The sequence below is a fragment of the Oncorhynchus gorbuscha genome, linkage group LG24 (genome assembly GCF_021184085.1).
Source record: "Oncorhynchus gorbuscha isolate QuinsamMale2020 ecotype Even-year linkage group LG24, OgorEven_v1.0, whole genome shotgun sequence".
Lineage (NCBI taxonomy): Eukaryota > Metazoa > Chordata > Actinopteri > Salmoniformes > Salmonidae > Oncorhynchus > Oncorhynchus gorbuscha.
In genome coordinates this window covers 64,887,068-64,909,036 of record NC_060196.1, presented here as the reverse complement: position 1 = coordinate 64,909,036, position 21,969 = coordinate 64,887,068, and the positions used below count along the sequence as shown (strand labels likewise).

General features: G+C 46.5%; 1 protein-coding gene across 1 annotated transcript in view; it reads right to left on the bottom strand.

Moving 5' to 3' along the window:
- The window catches only part of necab1 (N-terminal EF-hand calcium binding protein 1), a 152,482-nt gene that overhangs the window by 88,496 nt on the left and 42,017 nt on the right, over window positions 1-21,969 (bottom strand). The window contains exon 5 of the mRNA XM_046327275.1: window positions 6,282-6,379. Coding sequence (XP_046183231.1) covers window positions 6,282-6,379 — 98 coding nt within the window. The remainder of the gene's footprint in view (window positions 1-6,281; window positions 6,380-21,969) is intronic.

Here is a 21,969-nt window from a genome sequence, read left to right as displayed (position 1 = left end):
CCTCTAACCCCTATCCTCTAACCCCTATCCTCTAACCCCTATCCTCTAACCCCTAACCTCTATCCTCTATCCCCTATCCTCTATCCCCTATCCTCTATCCCCTATCCTCTAACCCCTATCCTCTATCCCCTATCCTCTATCCCCTATCCTCTATCCCCTATCCTCTAACCCCTATCCTCTAACCCCTATCCTCTAACCCCTATCCTCTAACCCCTATCCTCTAACCCCTATCCTCTAACCCCTATCCTCTATCCTCTAACCCCTATCCTCTAACCCCTATCCTCTATCCCAGGGGTGTCAAACTCAAATACCCAGTGGGCCAAAAATGTAAAAACTGAACAAAGTCACGGGCCAACATTGAACAAATTAACCTTTTAATATGGACCCAAACAAGTTTTGCTTTAACATTGAATATGGAACAAGCATCGCTTATTACCATACAATATATCATTTAATAGTGGAGACATGCAAAATCGAATTTCAAATGAAAAAACACATCAATGGCATTCATTTATTAAATAACATTGAAATAAAAATTGTATGCCTCTTTTCTATTTGCAGCCCTCTGATTTAAATACCAAAATAAACTTTTTCCACTGGCTAATAATTTTACAAATAAAATGATAATAAATCAATCAACCATTCAAGCCCATGCCTTGTAGCAAGAAAACGTTAATTATTGCACACTGGTCTAATCTGATGTGCCCAAGCCAGATACCTGGCATCTCTTCTTGGATGCTAGTTCATCAATGTCTGGGCTCAAGCTCTGAGCTGAAGAAATCCTCAGTATCGAGCGATGTTCATCAGTCAGACGTCTCCTGTGAGTTGTTTTGGTCATCTTCATCGAGGAGAAAAGTTGCTCGCATAGATAAGTGCTGCCGAACATGGAGCATCTGAGCAGCTTGGGTGCGGAGCTGAGGCATTGTGTCAGGGATGAACCGTGGAAACTGTGCGGCGCCCACAGCATCATACTTTGACTTCAGCGTGTCGTTGCACTGGAGTTCAATCAGCTCCATTTGGATGTTGGTTGGTGCATTTTCCACATCAACTGCGAAGGGATTATTAAGCAGTTCAAACTTGCATTTCTGGGCATCGAAGTCGGCAAATCGCCGGCTAAACTCAGCAGCGAGAACACTGAGTTTTTCAGCAAACTGTGCGCATGGGAACACGGCGGTAGAGATCTGCGCTTTTATGGATTGGCAGCAGGGAAAATGGCAAGGGTTTCCTTGCAGCATCTGATTCTCCCACAGGCACAGTTTAGTTTTGAAGGCCCTCACTGCAGCGTACATGTATGTGATGATGCGCCCCCGCCCCTGAAGCTGCAGGTTCAGCGCATCGAGATGGCTCGAGATGTCACAGAGAAAGGCCAGCTCACACAGGAACTTTTGCTCCCGGGGCTCTGCTGTATCCTTCCCTTTGGTTTCCAGGAATTGACATATTTCCTCAGGCAGCTCGAAACATCTGTTCAGTACTTTTCCTCTGCTTAGCCATCTCAACCTCTGTGTGATACGGCACGTCTGCGTATTCCGAACCACACTCCTCCAGAAAAGATTTAAACTGGCGGTGATTTAGACTTTTGGCTCTTATAAAGTTAACTACCTGTGTTCCTGTGGTCATAACATGTTCCATCTTTTAGGGCTTTGGCACACAGTGCTTCCTGATGTATGATGCAGTGGTAAACAGTTAGCTCACCTGCACAGTACTCTTCCCACATCTTCTCCCGAACCATGCCCACCAGTCCACTCTTTTTACCGCACATCGCTGGCGCACCATCTGTCGTTAATCCAACGAGTTTATCCCACGGCAGCTTTATTTCAGTTACACATTTGGAAACCTCAAAGATTTCCTTTCCTGTGGTTGTGCCATGCATTGATTTGAATCCTAATAGCTCCTCCGTAAAACACAGATTTGAGTCCACTCCACGGATGAAGACTGACAGCTGAGCAGTATCAGATGCGTCGCAGCTCTCATCTACAGCGAGGGAGAACGCAACAAAATCTTTTCCCTTTTCCATCAGCTGGTCATACAGATTGGTGGCAAGATCACATGTGCGATCAGCTACTGTGTTCCTGCTCAGGCTCACGTTTGAAAATGCTTGTTTTTTCTCTGGGCATACGAGGTCACAAACCTTCATCATGCACTTTTTCATGAACTCTCCCTCATTAAAGGGCCGGGCTGATTTTGCGATCTCTGCTGCCACTATATAACTAGCCTTTACAGCAGCCTCGCTTTGTGATGTGGCTTTTTTAAACATATTCTGTTGTGAAACCAAACTTCTTTTCATCTCCTCTACTTTCTAGCTCCTTTGAGTCATGTCCAGGTCCTTGTATTTGAAATGGTGTTTCGTTTCATAGTGTCGTCTAATGTTGTACTCCTTACTTACAGCCACGTTGACTCCACAAACAAGACAAACAGGTTTGTCTTTTACATATGTAAACAGATATTCTGCCTCCCACTTGTCCAGAAAGCTCCTGTTTTCTGCCTTTCTTTTCGCCATTTTTGGGAAGGGTTAGCTCGCTGACAGTTGTAGCGTCTATGTTGCTATGACTACTGTCACAGAGGAGAGAGCGTTTCTGGGTCCTGTCCTGATAAACGCGCAAAAACAGCAGAGCATTATGGGATTCGTAGTATTAGTGGTGAATGCGCTGTATAATACCGGCGGGCCAGCTCTAGTAGTAATTTGGTATTGTCTCGTGGGCCAAATATAATTACCCCGCGGGCCAAATTTGGCCCACGGGCCAGAGTTTGACACCCATGCTCTATCCCCTATCCTCTAACCCCTATCCTCTATGCTCTAACCCCTATCCCCTTTCCTCTAACCTCTATCCTCTAAACCCTATCCTCTAACCCCTATCCTCTATCCTCTAAATCCCTATCCTCGATCTTCTAACCCCTACTCTCTAACCCCTATCCTCGATCTTCTAACCTCTATCCTCTAACCCCTATCCTCTATCCTCTAACCTCTATCCTCTAACCCCTATCCTCTATCCTCTATCTTCTAACCCCTATCCTCTAACCCCTATCCTCTATCCTCTAACCTCTATCCTCTAACCCCTATCATCTCTATCCTCTATCCCTAACCCCTATCCTAACCCCTATCCTCTAACCCCTATCATCTAACCTCTATCCTCTAACCCCTATCCTCTAACCCCTATCTTCTAACCCCTATCCTCTAACCCCTATCCTCTAACCCCTATCCTCTAACCCCTATCCTCTAACCCCTATTCTCTAAACCCTATCCCCTATCCTCTAAACCCTATCCTCTATCCCCTATCCTCCATCCCATATCCACTAACCCCTATCATCTATATCCTCTATCCTCTAACCCCTATCCTCTAACCCCTATCCTCTATCCCCTATCCTCTAACCCCTATCCTCTAGACCCTATCCCTATCCTCTAAACCCTATCCTCTAACCCCTATCCTCTAACCCCTATCCTTTAACCCCTATCCTCTAACCCCTATCCTTTAACCCCTATCCTCTAAACCCTATCCTCTAACCCCTATTCTCTAACCTCTATCCTCCATCCCATATCCACTAACCCCTATCCTCTAACCCCTATCCTTTAACCCCTATCCTCTAAACCCTATCCTCTAACCCCTATTCTCTAACCTCTATCCTCCATCCCTATCCTCTAACCCTATCCTTTAACCCCTATCCTCTAACCCCTATCCTCTAAACCCTATCCATCCCTATCCTCTAAACCCTATCCTCTAACCCCTATTCTCTAACCTCTATCCTCCATCCCATATCCTCTAACCCCTATCCTTTAACCCCTATCCTCTAACCCCTATCCTCTAAACCCTATCCCCTATCCTCTAAACCCTATCCTCTAACCCCTATCCTCTAACCCCTATCCTTTAACCCCTATCCTCTAACCCCTATCCTCTAAACCCTATCCCCTATCCTCTAAACCCTATCCTCTAACCCCTATTCTCTAACCTCTATCCTCCATCCCATATCCACTAACCCCTATCATCTATATCCTCTATCCTCTAACCCTTAAATCTCGTCTCTGAATCCCATTACTTTCCATTTCATAGTTGAGTGTGCTGAGAACATGTTCACAATGTGGCAGCAGGTGTGTCATATGTTCGGGATAAATACTGCTTCTGTTCCCTTCAGTCAAAAACACCTGTCTGTCCCTCCCCTAAAAACACCTGTCTGTCCCTCCCCTAAAAACACCTGTCTGTCCCTCCCCAAAAACACCTGTCTGTCCCTCCCCTAAAAACACCTGTCTGTCCCTCCCCTAAAAACACCTGTCTGTCCCTCCCCTAAAAACACCTGTCTGTCCCTCCCCCCCTAAAAACACCTGTCTGTCCCTCCCTAAAAACACCTGTCTGTCCCTCCCCTAAAAACACCTGTCTGTCCCTCCCCTAAAAACACCTGTCTGTCCCTCCCCTAAAAACACCAGTCTGTCCCTCCCCTAAAAACACCAGTCTGTCCCTCCCCTAAAAACACCTGTCTGTCCCTCCCCTAAAAACACCAGTCTGTCCCTCCCCTAAAAACACCTGTCTGTCCCTCCCCTAAAAACACCTGTCTGTCCCTCCCCTAAAAACACCTGTCTGTCCCTCCCCTAAAAACACCAGTCTGTCCTTCCCCGAATAACACCTGTCTGTCCCTCCCCTAAAACACCGGTCTGTCCCTCCCCTAAAACACCAGTCTGTCCCTCCTATCAATACACCCGTCTGTCCCTCCCCTAAAACACCAGTCTGTCCCTCCTATCAATACACCCGTCTGTCCTTCCCCTAATAACACCAGTCTGTCCTTCCCCTAAAACACCAGTCTGTCCCTCCCCTAATAACACCAGTCTGTCCTTCCCCTAAAACACCAGTCTGTCCCTCCCCTAAAAACACCAGTCTGTCCCTCCTATCAATACACCCGTCTGTCCTTCCCCTAAAACACCAGTCTGTCCCTCACCTAAAAACACCAGTCTGTCCCTCCTATCAATACACCCGTCTGTCCCTCCCATCAATACACCTGTATGTCCCTCCCATCAATACACCTGTCTGTCCCTCCCTTAAAAACACCTGTCTGTCCCTCCCCTAAAACACCTGTCTGTCCCTCCCCTAAAAACACCTGTATGTCCCTCCCCTAAAAACACCTGTCTGTCCCTCCCCTAAAAACACCTGTCTGTCCCTCCCCTAAAATCACCTGTATGTCCCTCCCCTAAAAATACCTGTATGTCCCTCCCCTAAAAACACCTGTCTGTCCCTCCCCTAAAACACCTGTCTGTCCCTCCCCTAAAAACACCTGTATGTCCCTCCCCTAAAAACACCTGTATGTCCCTCCCCTAAAAACACCAGTCTGTCCCTCCTATCAATACACCCGTCTGTCCCTCCCATCAATACACCTGTATGTCCCTCCCATCAATACACCTGTCTGTCCCTCCCCTAAAACACCTGTCTGTCCCTCCCTTAAAAACACCTGTCTGTCCCTCCCCTAAAAACACCTGTATGTCCCTCCCCTAAAAACACCTGTATGTCCCTCCCCTAAAAACACCTGTATGTCCCTCCCCTAAAAACAGCTGTATGTCCCTCCCATCAATACACCTGTCTGTCCCTCCCTTAAAACACCCATCTGTCCCTCCCCTAAAAACACCTGTCTGTCCCTCCCTTAAAAACCCGTCTGTCCCTCCCTTAAAACACCCGTCTGTCCCTCCCCTAAAAACACCTGTCTGTCCCTCCCCTAAAAACACCAGTCTGTCCCTCCTATCAATACACCCATCTGTCCCTCACCTAAAAACACCAGTCTGTCCCTCCTATCAATACACCCGTCTGTCCCTCCTATCAATACACCTGTCTGTCCCTCCCATCAATACACCTGTCTGTCCCTCCCTTAAAAACACCTGTCTGTCAATCCCCTAAAATCACCTGTCTGTTTCTCCTCAATACACCTGTCTGTTTCTCCTCAATACACCTGTCTGTCCCTCCCCTAAAAACACCTGTCTGTCCTCCCCTCAATACACATGTATTGTGTATCAATACACAATACTACCTGGTTAAATAAAGGTGAAATGTGTGTCCCTCTGTCAGTTCCTCTGTCTTTTCCGGAGGCAGTAATTTGATATGTTGTTATTGGAGAAAACAGGCTTTTAACGTAGGAGTTTGTAGTGCATGGAAGGAAATATACTGTATGTATAATCGCCCTTTTTTTTACCATCGAGGACCGCTTTGGGAACATCCTCTGGGGCCACATTTTGCTTGTATATGTCTGTTGCCCATAACCACTTCTCCAGATGTAAATGGCAGGTGTCCAGTAGAGTCCTAGAGGTGACCTACCTTCTTGGTCTTGTCCATAGCCTTCAGTATTGTCATGTTGAGGTCCTCCAGAGCTGCCAGGACCTTCTCGTATTCACCAAGGTGCTGGGAGAAGTACTCTTTAAACACAGACAGACAGACAGACAGACAGACAGACAGACAGACAGACAGACAGACAGACAGACAGACAGACAGACAGACAGACAGACAGACAGACAGACAGACAGACAGACAGACAGACAGACAGACAGACAGACAGACAGACAGACAGACAGACAGACAGACAGACAGAGACAGACAGACAGACAGAGAGAGAAAATACACCATTTAGCAGACACTTATATATATATATATATATATATGTAGTGTGTATGTAGTGTGTGTATGTAGTGTGTGTATGTATAGTGTGTATGTATAGTGTGTATGTATAGTGTGTATGTATAGTGTGTATGTATAGTGTGTATGTATAGTGTCCCCACTGGGAATTAAACTCACAATCCTGACATTTGAAGTGCCATGGTCAGAGCCACACAGGACTATTTATTTGTATGAATGAAAAAGTTTGACAGGAACCTCAGGTGCCAGATCCCGAGCTCACTTGACACCCAACTGCCAGACTCTGACCTCTGACCTGCGTGAATTGTTTGTTTGTTTATAGTTATATCTCTATGTCTAAATCCAAATACGTCGCAAGTTTGAAAGTGGATTGTTCGCGTCTCAAATCAAATCAAATTTTATTTGTCACGTACACATGGTTAGCAGATGTTAATGCGAGTGTCGCGAAATGCTTGTGCTTCTAGTTCCGGCAATGCAGTGATAACCAACAAGTCATCTCACTAACAATTCCAAAACTACTGTCTTATACACAGTGTAAGGGGATTGTCATGTTTGTCATTTATTATCATGTCTTGTCCCTGTGCTCCCCATGCTATTCGTTTCCCTCTGCTGGTCTTATTTGGTTCTTTCCCTCCTTCTATCCCTCTCTCTCCCCCTCCCTCTCTCACTCTCTCGCTCTCTCTTCTCTCTATCGTTCCGTTCCTGCTCCCAGCTGTTCCTATTCCCCTAATCATCATTTAGTCTTCCCACACCTGTTCCCGATCCTTTCCCCTGATTAGAGTCCCTATTTATTCCTTTGTGATCCGTTCCTGTCCCGTCGGTTCCTTGTTTTGTATTCACCATGCTGTGATTGTGTTTCGCCCTGTCCTGTCGTGTTTTTTGCCTTCATCAGATGCTGCGTGTGAGCAGGTGGCTCTATCAACTACGGCCTGCGCCTACCCGAAGCGACCTGCAGTCTGTGGCCGCTTCTCTAGTTATTCCCCTCTACAGACTAGAGGATTTTTGTTATTCCCTGTTTGGATTTAAATAAACTCTGTTTCTGTTAAGTCGCTTTTGGGTCCTCTTTCACCTGCATGACAGGGATAAGGAACATGTACATAAGGATATATGAATGAGTGATGGTACAGAGCAGCATACAGTAGATGGTATCGAGTACAGTATATACATATGAGATGAGTGTGTAGACAAAGTAAACAAAGTGGCATAGTTAAAGTGGCTAGTGATACATGTGTTACATAAGGATGCAGTCGATAATATATAATAATAATAATATATGCCATTTAGCAGACGCTTTTATCCAAAGCGACTTACAGTCATGTGTGCATACATTCTACGTATGGGTGGTCCCGGGGATCGAACCCACTACCCTGGCGTTACAAGCGCCATGCTCTACCAACTGAGCTACACAGGACCACAGTCGATGATGTAGAGTACAGTATATACATATGCATATGAGATGAATAATGTAGGGTAAGTAACATTATATAAGGTAGCATTGTTTAAAGTGGCTAGTGATATATTTACATCATTTCCCATCAATTCCCATTATTAAAGTGGCTGGAGTTGGGTCAGTGTCAATGACAGTGTGTTGGCAGCAGCCACTCAATGTTAGTGGTGGCTGTTTAACAGTCTGATGGCCTTGAGATAGAAGCTGTTTTTCAGTCTCTCGGTCCCAGCTTTGATGCACCTGTACTGACCTCGCCTTCTGGATGATAGCGGGGTGAACAGGCAGTGGCTCGGGTGGTTGATGTCCTTGATGATCTTTATGGCCTTCCTGTAACATCGGGTGGTGTAGGTGTCCTGGAGGGCAGGTAGTTTGCCCCCGGTGATGCGTTGTGCAGACCTCACTACCCTCTGGAGAGCCTTACGGTTGAGGGCGGAGCAGTTGCCGTACCAGGCGGTGATACAGCCCGCCAGGATGCTCTCGATTGTGCATCTGTAGAAGTTCGTGAGTGCTTTTGGTGACAAGCCAAATTTCTTCAGCCTCCTGAGGTTGAAGATGCGCTGCTGCGCCTTCTTCACAATGCTGTCTGTGAATTCAGTTTGTCTGTGATGTGTATGCCGAGGAACTTAAAACTTGCTACCCTCTCCACTACTGTTACATCGATGTGGATAGGGGGGTGTTCCCTCTGCTGTTTCCTGAAGTCCACAATCATCTCCTTAGTTTTGTTGACGTTGAGTGTGAGGTTATTTTCCTGACACCACACTCCGAGGGCCCTCACCTCCTCCCTGTAGGCCGTCTCGTCGTTGTTGGTAATCAAGCCTACCACTGTTGTGTTGTCCGCAAACTTGATGATTGAGTTGGAGGCGTGCGTGGCCACGCAGTCGTGGGTGAACAGGGAGTACATGAGAGGGCTCAGAACGCACCCTTGTGGGGCCCCAGTGTTGAGGATCAGCAGGGAGGAGATGTTGTTGCCTACCCTCACCACCTGGGGGCGGCCCGTCAGGAAGTCCAGTACTCAGTTGCACAGGGCGGGGTCGAGACCCAGGGTCTCGAGCTTGATGACGAGCTTGGAGGGTACTATGGTGTTGAATGCCGAGCTGTAGTCGATGAACAGCATTCTCACATAGCTATTCCTCTTGTCCAGATGGGTTAGGGCAGTGTGCAGTGTGGTTGAGATTGCATCTTCTGTGGACCTATTTGGGCGGTAAGCAAATTGGAGTGGGTCTAGGGTGTCAGGTAGGGTGGTGGTGATATGGTCCTTGACTAGTCTCTCAAAGCACTTCATGATGACGGAAGTGAGTGCTACGGGGCGGTAGTCGTTTAGCTCAGTTACCTTAGCTTTCTTGGGAACAGGAACAATGGTGGCCCTCTTGAAGCATGTGGGAACAGCAGACTGGTATAGGGATTGATTGAATATGTCTGTAAACACACCGGCCAGCTGGTCTGCGCATGCTCTGAGGGCGCAGCTGGGGATGCCATCTGGGACTGCAGCCTTGCGAGGGTTAACACGTTTAAATGTCTTACTCACCTCGGCTGCAGTGAAGGAGAGACCGCATGTTTTCGTTGCAGGCCGTGTCAGTGGCACTGTATTGTCCTCAAAGCGGGCAAAAAAGTTATTTAGTCTGCCTGGGAGCAAGACATCCTGGTCCGTGACTGGGCTGAATTTCTTCTTGTAGTCCGTGATTCACTGTAGACAGTGCAGCCTCTTGTGTCTGAGCCGTTGAATTGAGATTCTACTTTGTCTCTGTACTGACGCTTAGCTTGTTTGATAGCCTTGCGGAGGGAATAGCTGCACTGTTTGTATTCGGTCATGTTACCAGTCACCTTGCCCTGATTAAAAGCAGTGGTTCGCGCTTTCAGTTTCACGCGAATGCTGCCATCAATCCAGGGTTTCTGGTTAGGGAATTTTGCTATGGGAACGACATCTTCAACGCACGTTCTAATGAACTCGCACACCGAATCAGTGCATTCGTCAATATTGTTATCTGAGGCAATACGAAACATATCCCAGTCCATGTGATGGAAGCAGTCTTGGAGTGTGGAGTCAGCTTGGTCGGACCAGCGTTGGACAGACCTCAGCGTGGGAGCCTCTTGTTTTAGTTTCTGTCTGTAGGCAGGGATCAACAAAATGGAGTCGTGGTCAGCTTTTCCGAAAGGGGGGCGGGGCAGGGCCTTATATGTGTCGTGGAAGTTAGAGTAACAATGATCCAAGGTTTTCCCACCCCTGGTTGCGCAATCGATATGCTGATAAAATTTAGGGAGTCTTGTTTTCAGATTAGCCTTGTTAAAATCCCCAGCTACAATGAATGCAGCCTCCGGATAAATGGTTACCAGTTTGCAAAGAGTCAAATAAAGTTCGTTCAGAGCCATCGATGTGACTGCTTGGGGGGGGATATATACGGCTGTGATTATAATCGAAGAGAATTCTCTTGGTAGATAATGCGGTCTACATTTGATTGTGAGGAATTCTAAATCAGGTGAACAGAAGGATTTGAGTTCCTGTATGTTTCTTTCATCACACCATGTCTCGTTAGCCATAAGGCATACGCCCCCGCCCCTCTTCTTACCAGAAAGATGTTTGTTTCTGTCGGCGCGATGCGTGGAGAAACCCGCTGACTGCACCGCCTCCGATAGCGTCTCTCCAGTGAGCCATGTTTCCGTGAAGCAAAGAACGTTACAGTCTCTGATGTCCCTCTGGAATGCTACCCTTGCTCGGATTTCGTCAACCTTGTTGTCAAGAGACTGGACATTGGCGAGAAGAATGCTAGGGAGTGGTGCACGATGTGCCCGTCTCCGGAGTCTGACCAGAAGGCCGCCTCGTTTCCCTCTTCTTCAGAGTAGTTTTATTGGGTCGCTGCATAGGATCCATTCCGTTGTCCTGTTTGAAAGGCAGAACACAGGATCCGCATCGCGAAAAACATATTCTTGGTCGTACTGATGGTGAGTTGACGCTGATCTTATATTCAGTAGTTCTTCTCGACTGTATGTAATGAAACCTAAGATGACCTGGGTACTAATGTAAGAAATAACACGTAAAAAAACTAAAAACTGCATAGTTTCCTAGGAACGCGAAGCAAGGCGGCCATCTCTGTCGGCAGCCATCTCTGTCGGCGTCCATCTCTGTCGACTAGACTTTGTCTAAGTCCAAATACAAGTTTGAAAGTGGATTGTTCGCATCTTGTTAGACTTCAGTGTAGCTTTTGACATTATCGATCATAGTCTGCTGCTGGAAAAACATATGTGTTATGGCACCTCCTACTATAATGTGGATAAAGAGTTACCTGTCTAACAGAACACAGAGGCTGTTATAGCTTTACACCCCCTGCTATAATGTGGATAAAGAGTTACCTGTCTAACAGAACACAGAGGGTGTTATGGCTTTACACCCCCTGCTATAATGTGGATAAAGAGTTACCTGTCTAACAGAACACAGAGGGTGTTATGGATTTACACCCCCTGCTATAATGTGGATAAAGAGTTACCTGTCTAACAGAACACAGAGGGTGTTCTTTAATGGAAGCCTCTTCAACATTATCCAGGTAGAATCAGGAATTCCCCAGGGCAGCTGTTTAGGCCCTTTACTTTGTTCAATCTTTACTAATGACATGCCACTGGTTTTGAGTAAAGCCAGTGTGTCTATGTATGCGGATGACTCAACACTATACACGTTAACTATTACTGCGACTGAAATGACAACACTTAACAAAGAGTTGCAGTTAGTTTCAGAATGGGTGGCAAGGAACAAGTTAGTCCTAAATATTTCTAACACTAAAAGCATTGTATTTGGAACAAATCATTCACTACACCCTAAACCTCAGTTAAATCTTGTAATGTGTAAATTGAGGCAGTTGAGATGACTAAACTGCTTGGAGTAACCCTGGATTGTAAACTGTCATGGTCAAAACATATTGATACAACAGTAGCTAAGATGGGGAGAAGTCTGTCCATAATAAAGCGCTGCTCTACCTTCTGAACAGCACTATCAACAAGGCAGGTCCTACTGGCCCTAGTTTCTACCTTCTTAACAACACTATCAACAAGGCAGGTACTGCAGGCCCTAGTTTCTACCTTCTTAACAGCACTATCAACAAGGCAGGTACTGCAGGCCCTAGTTTCTACCTTCTTAACAGCACTATCAACAAGGCAGGTACTGCAGGCCCTAGTTTCTACCTTCTTAACAGCACTATCAACAAGGCAGGTACTGCAGGCCCTAGTTTCTACCTTCTTAACAGCACTATCAACAAGGCAGGTCCTACAGGCCCTAGTTTCTACCTTCTTAACAGCACTATCAACAAGGCAGGTCCTACAGGCCCTAGTTTCTACCTTCTTAACAACACTATCAACAAGACAGGCCCTAGTTTCTACCTTCTTAACAACACTATCAACAAGGCAGGTCCTACAGGTCCTAGTTTCTACCTTCTTAACAACACTATCAACAAGGCAGGGCCTAGTTTCTACCTTCTTAACAACACTATCAACAAGGCAGGTCCTACAGGCCCTAGTTTCTACCTTCTTAACAACACTATCAACAAGGCAGGTCCTACAGGTCCTAGTTTCTACCTTCTTAACAACACTATCAACAAGGCAGGCCCTAGTTTCTACCTTCTTAACAACACTTTCAACAAGGCAGGTCCTAGTTTCTACCTTCTTAACAACACTATCAACAAGGTAGGTCCTACAGGCCTTAGTTTCTACCTTCTTAACAACACTATCAACAAGGCAGGTCCTACAGGCCCTAGTGTCTACCTTCTTAACCGCACTACCAACAAGGCAGGTCCTAGTTTCTACCTTCTTAACAACACTATCAACAAGGCAGGTCCTACAGGTCCTAGTTTCTACCTTCTTAACAACACTATCAACAAAGCAGGTCCTACAGGTCCTAGTTTCTACCTTCTTAACAACACTATCAACAAGGCAGGCCCTACAGACCCTAGTTTCTACCTTGTTAACAGCACTATCAACAAGGCAGGTCCAACAGGTCCTAGTTTCTACCTTCTTAACAACACTATCATCAAGGCAGGTCCTACAGGCCCTAGTTTCTACCTTCTTAACAACACTATCAACAAGGCATGTCCTACAAGCCCTAGTTTCTACCTTCTTAACAACACTATCAACAAGGCCTGTCCTACAAGCCCTAGTTTCTACCTTCTTAACAACACTATCAACAAGGCATGTCCTACAAGCCCTAGTTTCTACCTTCTTAACAACACTATCAACAAGGCATGTCCTACAAGCCCTAGTTTCTACCTTCTTAACAACACTATCAACAAGGCAGGTCCTACAGGCCCTAGTTTCTACTTTCTTAACATCACTATCAACAAGGCAGGTCCTACAGGAACTAGTTTCTACCTTCTTAACAGCACTATCAACAAGGCAGGTCCTACAGGCCCTAGTTTCTACCTTCTTAACAACACTATCAACAAGGCAGGTCCTACAGGCCCTAGTTTCTACCTTCTTAACAACACTATCAACAAGGCAGGTCCTACAGGCCCTAGTTTTTACCTTCTTAACAACACTATCAACAAGGCAGGTCCTACAGGCCCTAGTTTCTACCTTCTTAACAACACTATCAACAAGGCAGGCCCTAGTTTCTACCTTCTTAACAACACTATCAACAAGGCAGGTCCTACAGGCCCTAGTTTCTACCTTCTTAACAACACTATCAACAAGGCAGGTCCTACAGGCCCTAGTGTCTACCTTCTTAACCGCACTACCAACAAGGCAGGTCCTAGTTTCTACCTTCTTAACAACACTATCAACAAGGCAGGTCCTACAGGTCCTAGTTTCTACCTTCTTAACAGCACTATCAACAAGGCAGGTCCTACAGGTCCTAGTTTCTACCTTCTTAACAACACTATCAACAAGGCAGGCCCTACAGACCCTAGTTTCTACCTTCTTAACAGCACTATCAACAAGGCAGGTCCAACAGGTCCTAGTTTCTACCTTCTTAACAACACTATCATCAAGGCAGGTCCTACAGGCCCTAGTTTCTACCTTCTTAACAGCACTATCAACAAGGCAGGTCCTACAGGTCCTAGTTTCTACCTTCTTAACAACACTATCAACAAGGCAGGCCCTACAGACCCTAGTTTCTACCTTCTTAACAACACTATCAACAAGACATGTCCTACAAGCCCTAGTTTCTACCTTCTTAACAACACTATCAACAAGGCAGGTCCTAGTTTCTACCTTCTAAACATCACTATCAACAAGGCAGGTCCTAGTTTCTACCTTCTAAACATCACTATCAACAAGGCAGGTCCTACAAGCCCTAGTTTCTACCTTCTTAACAACACTATCAACAAGGCAGGTCCTAGTTTCTACCTTCTAAACATCACTATCAACAAGGCAGGTCCTAGTTTCTACCTTCTAAACATCACTATCAACAAGGCAGGTCCTACAGGTCCTAGTTTCTACCTTCTTAACAACACTATCAACAAGGCAGGTCCTACAAGCCCTAGTTTCTACCTTCTTAACAACACTATCAACAAGGCAGGTCCTAGTTTCTACCTTCTAAACATCACTATCAACAAGGCAGGTCCTACAGGCCCTCGACTCTGCCTTCTTAATAACACTATGAACAAGGCAGGTCCTACAGGTCCTAGTTTCTACCTTCTTAACAACACTATCAACAAGGCAGGTCCTACAGGTCCTAGATTCTACCTTCTTAACAACACTATCAACAAGGCAGGTCCTACAAGCCCTAGTTTCTACCTTCTTAACAACACTATCAACAAGGCAGGTCCTAGTTTCTACCTTCTAAACATCACTATCAACAAGGCAGGTCCTAGTTTCTACCTTCTAAACATCACTATCAACAAGGCAGGTCCTACAAGCCCTAGTTTCTACCTTCTTAACAACACTATCAACAAAGCAGGTCCTAGTTTCTACCTTCTAAACATCACTATCAACAAGGCAGGTCCTAGTTTCTACCTTCTAAACATCACTATCAACAAGGCAGGTCCTAGTTTCTACCTTCTAAACATCACTATCAACAAGGCAGGTCCTACAGGTCCTAGGTTCTACCTTCTTAACAACACTATCAACAAGGCAGGTCCTACAAGCCCTAGTTTCTACCTTCTTAACAACACTATCAACAAGGCAGGTCCTAGTTTCTACCTTCTAAACATCACTATCAACAAGGCAGGTCCAACAGGTCCTAGTTTCTACCTTCTTAACAACACTATCAACAAGGCAGGTCCTACAGGCCCTAGTTTCTACCTTCTTAACAGCACTATCAACAAGGCAGGCCCTACAGACCCTAGTTTCTACCTTCTTAACAGCACTATCAACAAGGCAGGTCCTACAGGCCCTAGTTTCTACCTTCTTAACAACACTATCAACAAGGCATGACCTACAAGCCCTAGTTTCTACCTTCTTAACAACACTATCAACAAGGCATGTCCTACAAGCCCTAGTTTCTACCTTCTTAACAGCACTATCAACAAGGCAGGTCCTACAGGCCCTAGTTTCTACCTTCTTAACAACACTATCAACAAGGCAGGTCCTACAGGCCCTAGTTTCTACGTTCTTAACAACACTATCAACAAGGCAGGTCCTAGTTTCTACCTTCTTAACAACACTATCAACAAGGCAGGTCCTACAGGCCATAGTTTCCACCTTCTTAACAACCCTATCAACAAGGCAGGTCCTACAGGCCCTCGTTTCTGCCTTCTTAATAACACTATCAACAAGGCAGGTCCTACAGGCCCTCGTTTCTTCCTTCTTAACAACCCTATCAACAAGGCAGGTCCTACAGAATCTAGTTTTGTCACACCTGGACTACTGTTCAGTCGTGTGGTCAGGTGCCACAGAGGGACTTAGGAAAATTGCAATTGGCTCAGAACAGGGCAGCACGGCCCTTGGATATACACAGAGCTAATATTAATAATATGCATGTCAATCTCTCCTGGGTCAAAGTGGAGGAGATATTGACTTCATCACTACTTGTATTTATGAGAGGTATTGACATGTTGAATGTACCGAGCTGTCTGTTTGAACTACTGGCACACAGCTCAGACACCCATGCAAACCCCACAAGACATGCCACCAGAGGTCTCTTCACAGTCCCCAAGTCCAGAACAGGCTATGGGAGGTGAACGGTACTACATAGAGCCATGGAGAACTACTACATATACTACATAGATGCAGCAGGAGAATCAGATTTCAAAAACAGATAGAAATACACCTCATGGAAACAGCGGGGACTGTTAAGAGACACAACCATTGGCACAGACACATGCACACACACACACACATACACACACACACACACACATACACACACACACACATACACACACACACGATAAACCCCAGGAAGAGTAGCTGCTGCCTTGGCAGGAACTAATGGGGATCCATAATAAACCCCAGGAAGAGTAGCTGCTGCCCTGACAGGAACTAATGGGGATCCATAATAAACCCAGGGAAGAGTAGCTGCTGCCTTGGAAGGAACTAATGGGGATCCATAATAAACCACAGGAAGAGTAGCTGCTGCCTTGGCAGGAACTAATGGGGATCCATAATAGACCCCAGGAAGAGTAGCTGCTGCCTTGGCAGGAACTACATTTACATTTACATTTACATTTAAGTCATTTAGCAGACGCTCTTATCCAGAGCGACTTACAAATTGGTGCATTCACCTTATGACATCCAGTGGAACAGCCACTTTACAATAGTGCATCTACATATTTTAAGGGGGGTGAGAAGGATTACTTTATCCTATCCTAGGTATTCCTTAAAGAGGTGGGGTTTCAGGTGTCTCCGGAAGGTGGTGATTGACTCCGCTGTCCTGGCGTCATGAGGGAGTTTGTTCCACCATTGGGGAGCCAGAGCAGCGAACAGTTTTGACTGGGCTGAGCGGGAACTGTACTTCCTCAGTGGTAGGGAGGCGAGCAGGCCAGAGGTGGATGAACGCAGTGCCCTTATTTGGGTGTAGGGCCTGATCAGAGCCTGGAGGTACTGAGGTGCCGTTCCCCTCACAGCTCCGTAGGCAAGCACCATGGTCTTGTAGCGGATGCGAGCTTCAACTGGAAGCCAGTGGAGAGAGCGGAGGAGCGGGGTGACGTGAGAGAACTTGGGAAGGTTGAACACCAGGACGGGCTAGCGTTCTGGATGAGTTGTAGGGGTTTAATGGCACAGGAGCCCAGCCAACAAGTTGCAGTAATCCAGACGGGAGATGACAAGTGCCTGGGAAGAGTAGCTTCCTGTGTGAGGCAGGGTCGTACTCTGCGGATGTTGTAGAGCATGAACCTACAGGAACGGGCCACTAATGGGGATCCATAATAAACCCCAGGAAGAGTAGCTGCTGCCTTGGCAGGAACTAATGGGGATCCATAATAAACCCCAGGAAGAGTAGCTGCTGCCTTGGCAGGAAATAATGGGGATCCATAATAAACCCCAGGAAGAGTTGCTGCTGCCTTGGCAGGAACTAATGGGGATCCATAATAAACCCCAGGAAGAGTAGCTGCTTTCCTTGACAGGAACTAATGGGGATCCACAATAAACCCCAGGAAGAGTAGCTGCTGCCTTGACAATAACTAATGGGGATCCATAATAAACCCCAGGAAGAGTAGCTGCTGCCTTGGAAGGAACTAATGGGGATCCATAATAAACCCCAGGAAGAGTAGCTGCTGCCTTGACAGGAACTAATGGGGATCCATAATAAACCCCAGGAAGAGTAGCTGCTGCCTTGGCAGGAACTAATGGGGATCCATAATAAACCCCAGGAAGAGTAGCTGCTGCCTTGGCAGGAACTAATGGGGATCCATAATAAACCCCAGGAAGAGTAGCTGCTGCCTTGACAGGAACTAATGGGGATCCATAATAAACCCCAGGAAGAGTAGCTGCTGCCTTGGCAGGAACTAATGGGGATCCATAATAAATACAAATGTGTGACGACCTTAATCCCAATCGCTGTAATATGCGGAAAAGTTTACAATCACTACCGGAGGTTGTATGGATTCAGTGAGTTAATGACGATTGCCTACTCCCCCGAGTTCCTGCTCTCCTGTCCAGATAAAGCTCACACTCTCCAAAACAGCATTGCCTTGCCTGATCAAATCAAATCACATTTTATTGGTCACATAAACGTGTTTAGCAGATGTTATTGCGGGTGTAGTGAAATGATTGTGTTTCTAGCTCCGACGGTGCAGTAATATCTAACAATTTCACAACAATACACACAAATCTAAAGTAAAGAAATGGAATTAAGGATATATTAATATTAGGACGAGCAGCATAGACTATGGCATATAGAACAGAATACAGTAGAATAGAATACAGTAGAACAGAATACAGTAGAACAGAATACAGTAGAATAGAATACAGTAGAACAGAATACAGTAGAACAGAATACAGTAGAATAGAATACAGTAGAACAGAATACAGTAGAACAGAATACAGTAGAACAGAATACAAAAGTCAAAAAGGGAAACTAAGAAAAAGCGAGGCTGAAGAGGCAGTGCCAGGAACTACGGAGGCAGGAAGTCATCACCTGCTCCCAGGGATCTGCCTGTGAAATGTGCTGTCACTAAATAAGGAATTGGAGAGGACTTAAGGAGACCTGATTTAACCTGCTTTACAGAAACCTGGCTCAGCGAGGACAATATTGATGTGAACATTGATTGATACACTGTCATTAGAGCAGATCGAGACGAAACAATGTCACATAAATCAATAGGTGGAGGCAGGGGCGGGGGAGGGGCGGGGCTATGTATCTTTGTAGATAATACTTGGGCCAAGCAGTGTCCTGTGATTGAACAAGTGTGCACCAGAGACTGTGAGATTCTCTTTGTATCATTCAGGCCATTCTATCTGGATCCATTATTCTGGTCCATGTGCCTGGACCAATAAGGAAGCAGCTAACAGGATTACAGACGGGTTCAATCCCTTTCACGATCAACTGACCAGAGAGTATTTGTGCTTGGGGATTTTAATACGCTCTCCCCACTCTGAAACAGTACGTCACCTGTCCAACTCGCTCCACTCGCATCCTGGACCAGCGTCATGGCAACGTAGAGGATACAAGGCAGTCTGCAGAGTACCCCACCGTGAAATCAGGTGAGGTCACAGCCCGGGGAGGTGAGGTCACAGCCCGGGGAGGTGAGGTCACAGCCCGGGGAGGTGAGGTCACAGCCCGGGGAGGTGATGTCACAGCCCGGGGAGGTGAGGTCACAGCCCGGGGAGGTGAGGTCACAGCCCGGGGAGGTGAGGTCACAGCCCGGGGAGGTGTACTTTGATTGGTGAACGGATCCCCACTAGTTGACAGACAGCATTACATCATACTCCCAGATCTGGGAGGATATCAAATCAAATCAAATCAAATCAAATTTTATTTGTCACATACACATGGTTAGCAGATGTTAAATGCGAGTGTAGCGAAATGCTTGTGCTTTTAGTTCCGACAATGCAGTGATAACCAACAAGTAATCTAACTAACAATTCCAAAACTACTGTCTTATACACAGTGTAAGGGGATAAGGAACATGTACATAAGGATATATGAATGAGTGATGGTACAGAGCAGCATACAGTAGATGGTATCGAGTACAGTATATACAGATGAGATGAGTGTGTAGACAAAGTAAACAAAGTGGCATAGTTAAAGTGGCTAGTGATACATGTGTTACATAAGGATGCAGTCGATGATGTAGAGTACAGTATATACATATGCATATGAGATGAATAATGTAGGGTAAGTAACATTATATAAGGTAGCATTGTTTAAAGTGGCTAGTGATATATTTACATCATTTCCCATCAATTCCCATTATTAAAATGGCTGGAGTTGGGTCAGTGTCAATGACAGTGTGTTGGCAGCAGCCACTCAATGTTAGTGGTGGCTGTTTAACAGTCTGATGGCCTTGAGATAGAAGCTGTTTTTCAGTCTCTCGGTCCCAGCTTTGATGCACCTGTACTGACCTCGCCTTCTGGATGATAGCGGGGTGAACAGGCAGTGGTTCGGGTGGTTGATGTCCTTGATGATCTTTATGGCCTTCCTGTAACAACGGGTGGTGTAGGTGTCCTGGAGGGCAGGTAGTTTGCCCCCGGTGATGCGTTGTGCAGTCCTCACTACCCTCTGGAGAGCCTTACGGTTGAGGGCGGAGCAGTTGCCGTACCAGGCGGTGATACAGCCCGCCAGGATGCTTTCGATTGTGCATCTGTAGAAGTTTGTGAGTGCTTTTGGTGACAAGCCAAATTTCTTCAGCCTCCTGAGGTTGAATAGGCGCTGTTGCGCCTTCTTCACGACGCTGTCAGTGTGAGTGGACCAATTCAGTTTGTCTGTGATGTGTATGCCGAGGAACTTAAAACTAGCTACCCTCTCCACTACTGTTCCATCGATGTGGATAGGGGGGTGTTCCCTCTGCTGTTTCCTGAAGTCCACAATCATCTCCTTAGTTTTGTTGACGTTGAGTGTGAGGTTATTTTCCTGACACCACACTCCGAGGGCCCTCACCTCCTCCCTGTAGGCCGTCTCGTCGTTGTTGGTAATCAAGCCTACCACTGTTGTGTCGTCCGCAAACTTGATGATTGAGTTGGAGGCGTGCGTGGCCACGCAGTCGTGGGTGAACAGGGAGTACAGGAGAGGGCTCAGAACGCACCCTTGTGGGGCCCCCGTGTTGAGGATCAGCGGGGAGGAGATGTTGTTGCCTACCCTCACCACCTGGGGGCGGCCCGTCAGGAAGTCCAGTACCCAGTTGCACAGGGCGGGGTCGAGACCCAGGGTCTCGAGCTTGATGACGAGCTTGGAGGGTACTATGGTGTTGAATGCCGAGCTGTAGTCGATGAACAGCATTCTCACATAGGTATTCCTCTTGTCCAGGTGGGTTAGGGCAGTGTGCAGTGTGGTTGAGATTGCATCGTCTGTGGACCTATTTGGGCGGTAAGCAAATTGGAGTGGGTCTAGGGTGTCAGGTAGGGTGGAGGTGATATGGTCCTTGACTAGTCTCTCAAAGCACTTCATGATGACGGAAGTGAGTGCTACGGGGCGGTAGTCGTTTAGCTCAGTTACCTTAGCTTTCTTGGGAACAGGAACAATGGTTACTGAGTGTGTTTCCCGACAAAAAATATGGAAAGCAGAGATTCTGTCCAGCCAATCCAAGACAAGCATGGGAGGGGCTTAATGCAATGATGGGAGGAGAAAGGAAAAGAGAACAATAACATTTCAGACTGTTCATCCTCTGGAAACAACATGAACTGTAATTTGACACCGACGAACGAAAAACGAATATGTGAGAGCATCCCCTCAAATCCTCTCCTGTCCAGATAACAGAGAACAAAATGGCCTCATGCTTGACAAATACTAAGCCACGCAAAGCTCCAGACGGACTACGGGGCCGACCAGCTCAAGGGCGTCTTCTCACGACTGTTGTAACTTCCTGCTGAGCACCTGGACAGACTCCTGGAAGGCGTCGACCATCGTACCGGTGCCTAAGAAGTCAGGGGCCAAATCACCAAATGACATTCGTCTTGTGACCCTCACGCCCCTTTTTGCCAAATGCATGGAAAGTGTTGAAAGTGAGCACCTTACCCTGTCCATAGAAAATCAACAGGACCCGTTATAGGTTGCCTATTACTATTAAGCACAGAGGGGGACTGAGGATGCTACCCTGACCTTAGTGAACATGGTGGCTAGTCCCCTTCAACATGCTGGGGGACTGAGGATGCTACCCTGACCTTGGTGAACATGGTGACTAGTCCCCTTCAACATGCTGGGGGACTGAGGATGCTACCCTGACCTTGGTGAACATGGTGACTAGTCCCCTTCAACATGCTGGGGGACTGAGGATGCTACCCTGACCTTGGTGAACATGGTGACTAGTCCCCTTCAACATGCTACATCATATCACAGAGGGGGACTGAGGATGCTACCCTGACCTTGGTGAACATGGTGACTAGTCCCCTTCAACATGCTGGGGGACTGAGGAT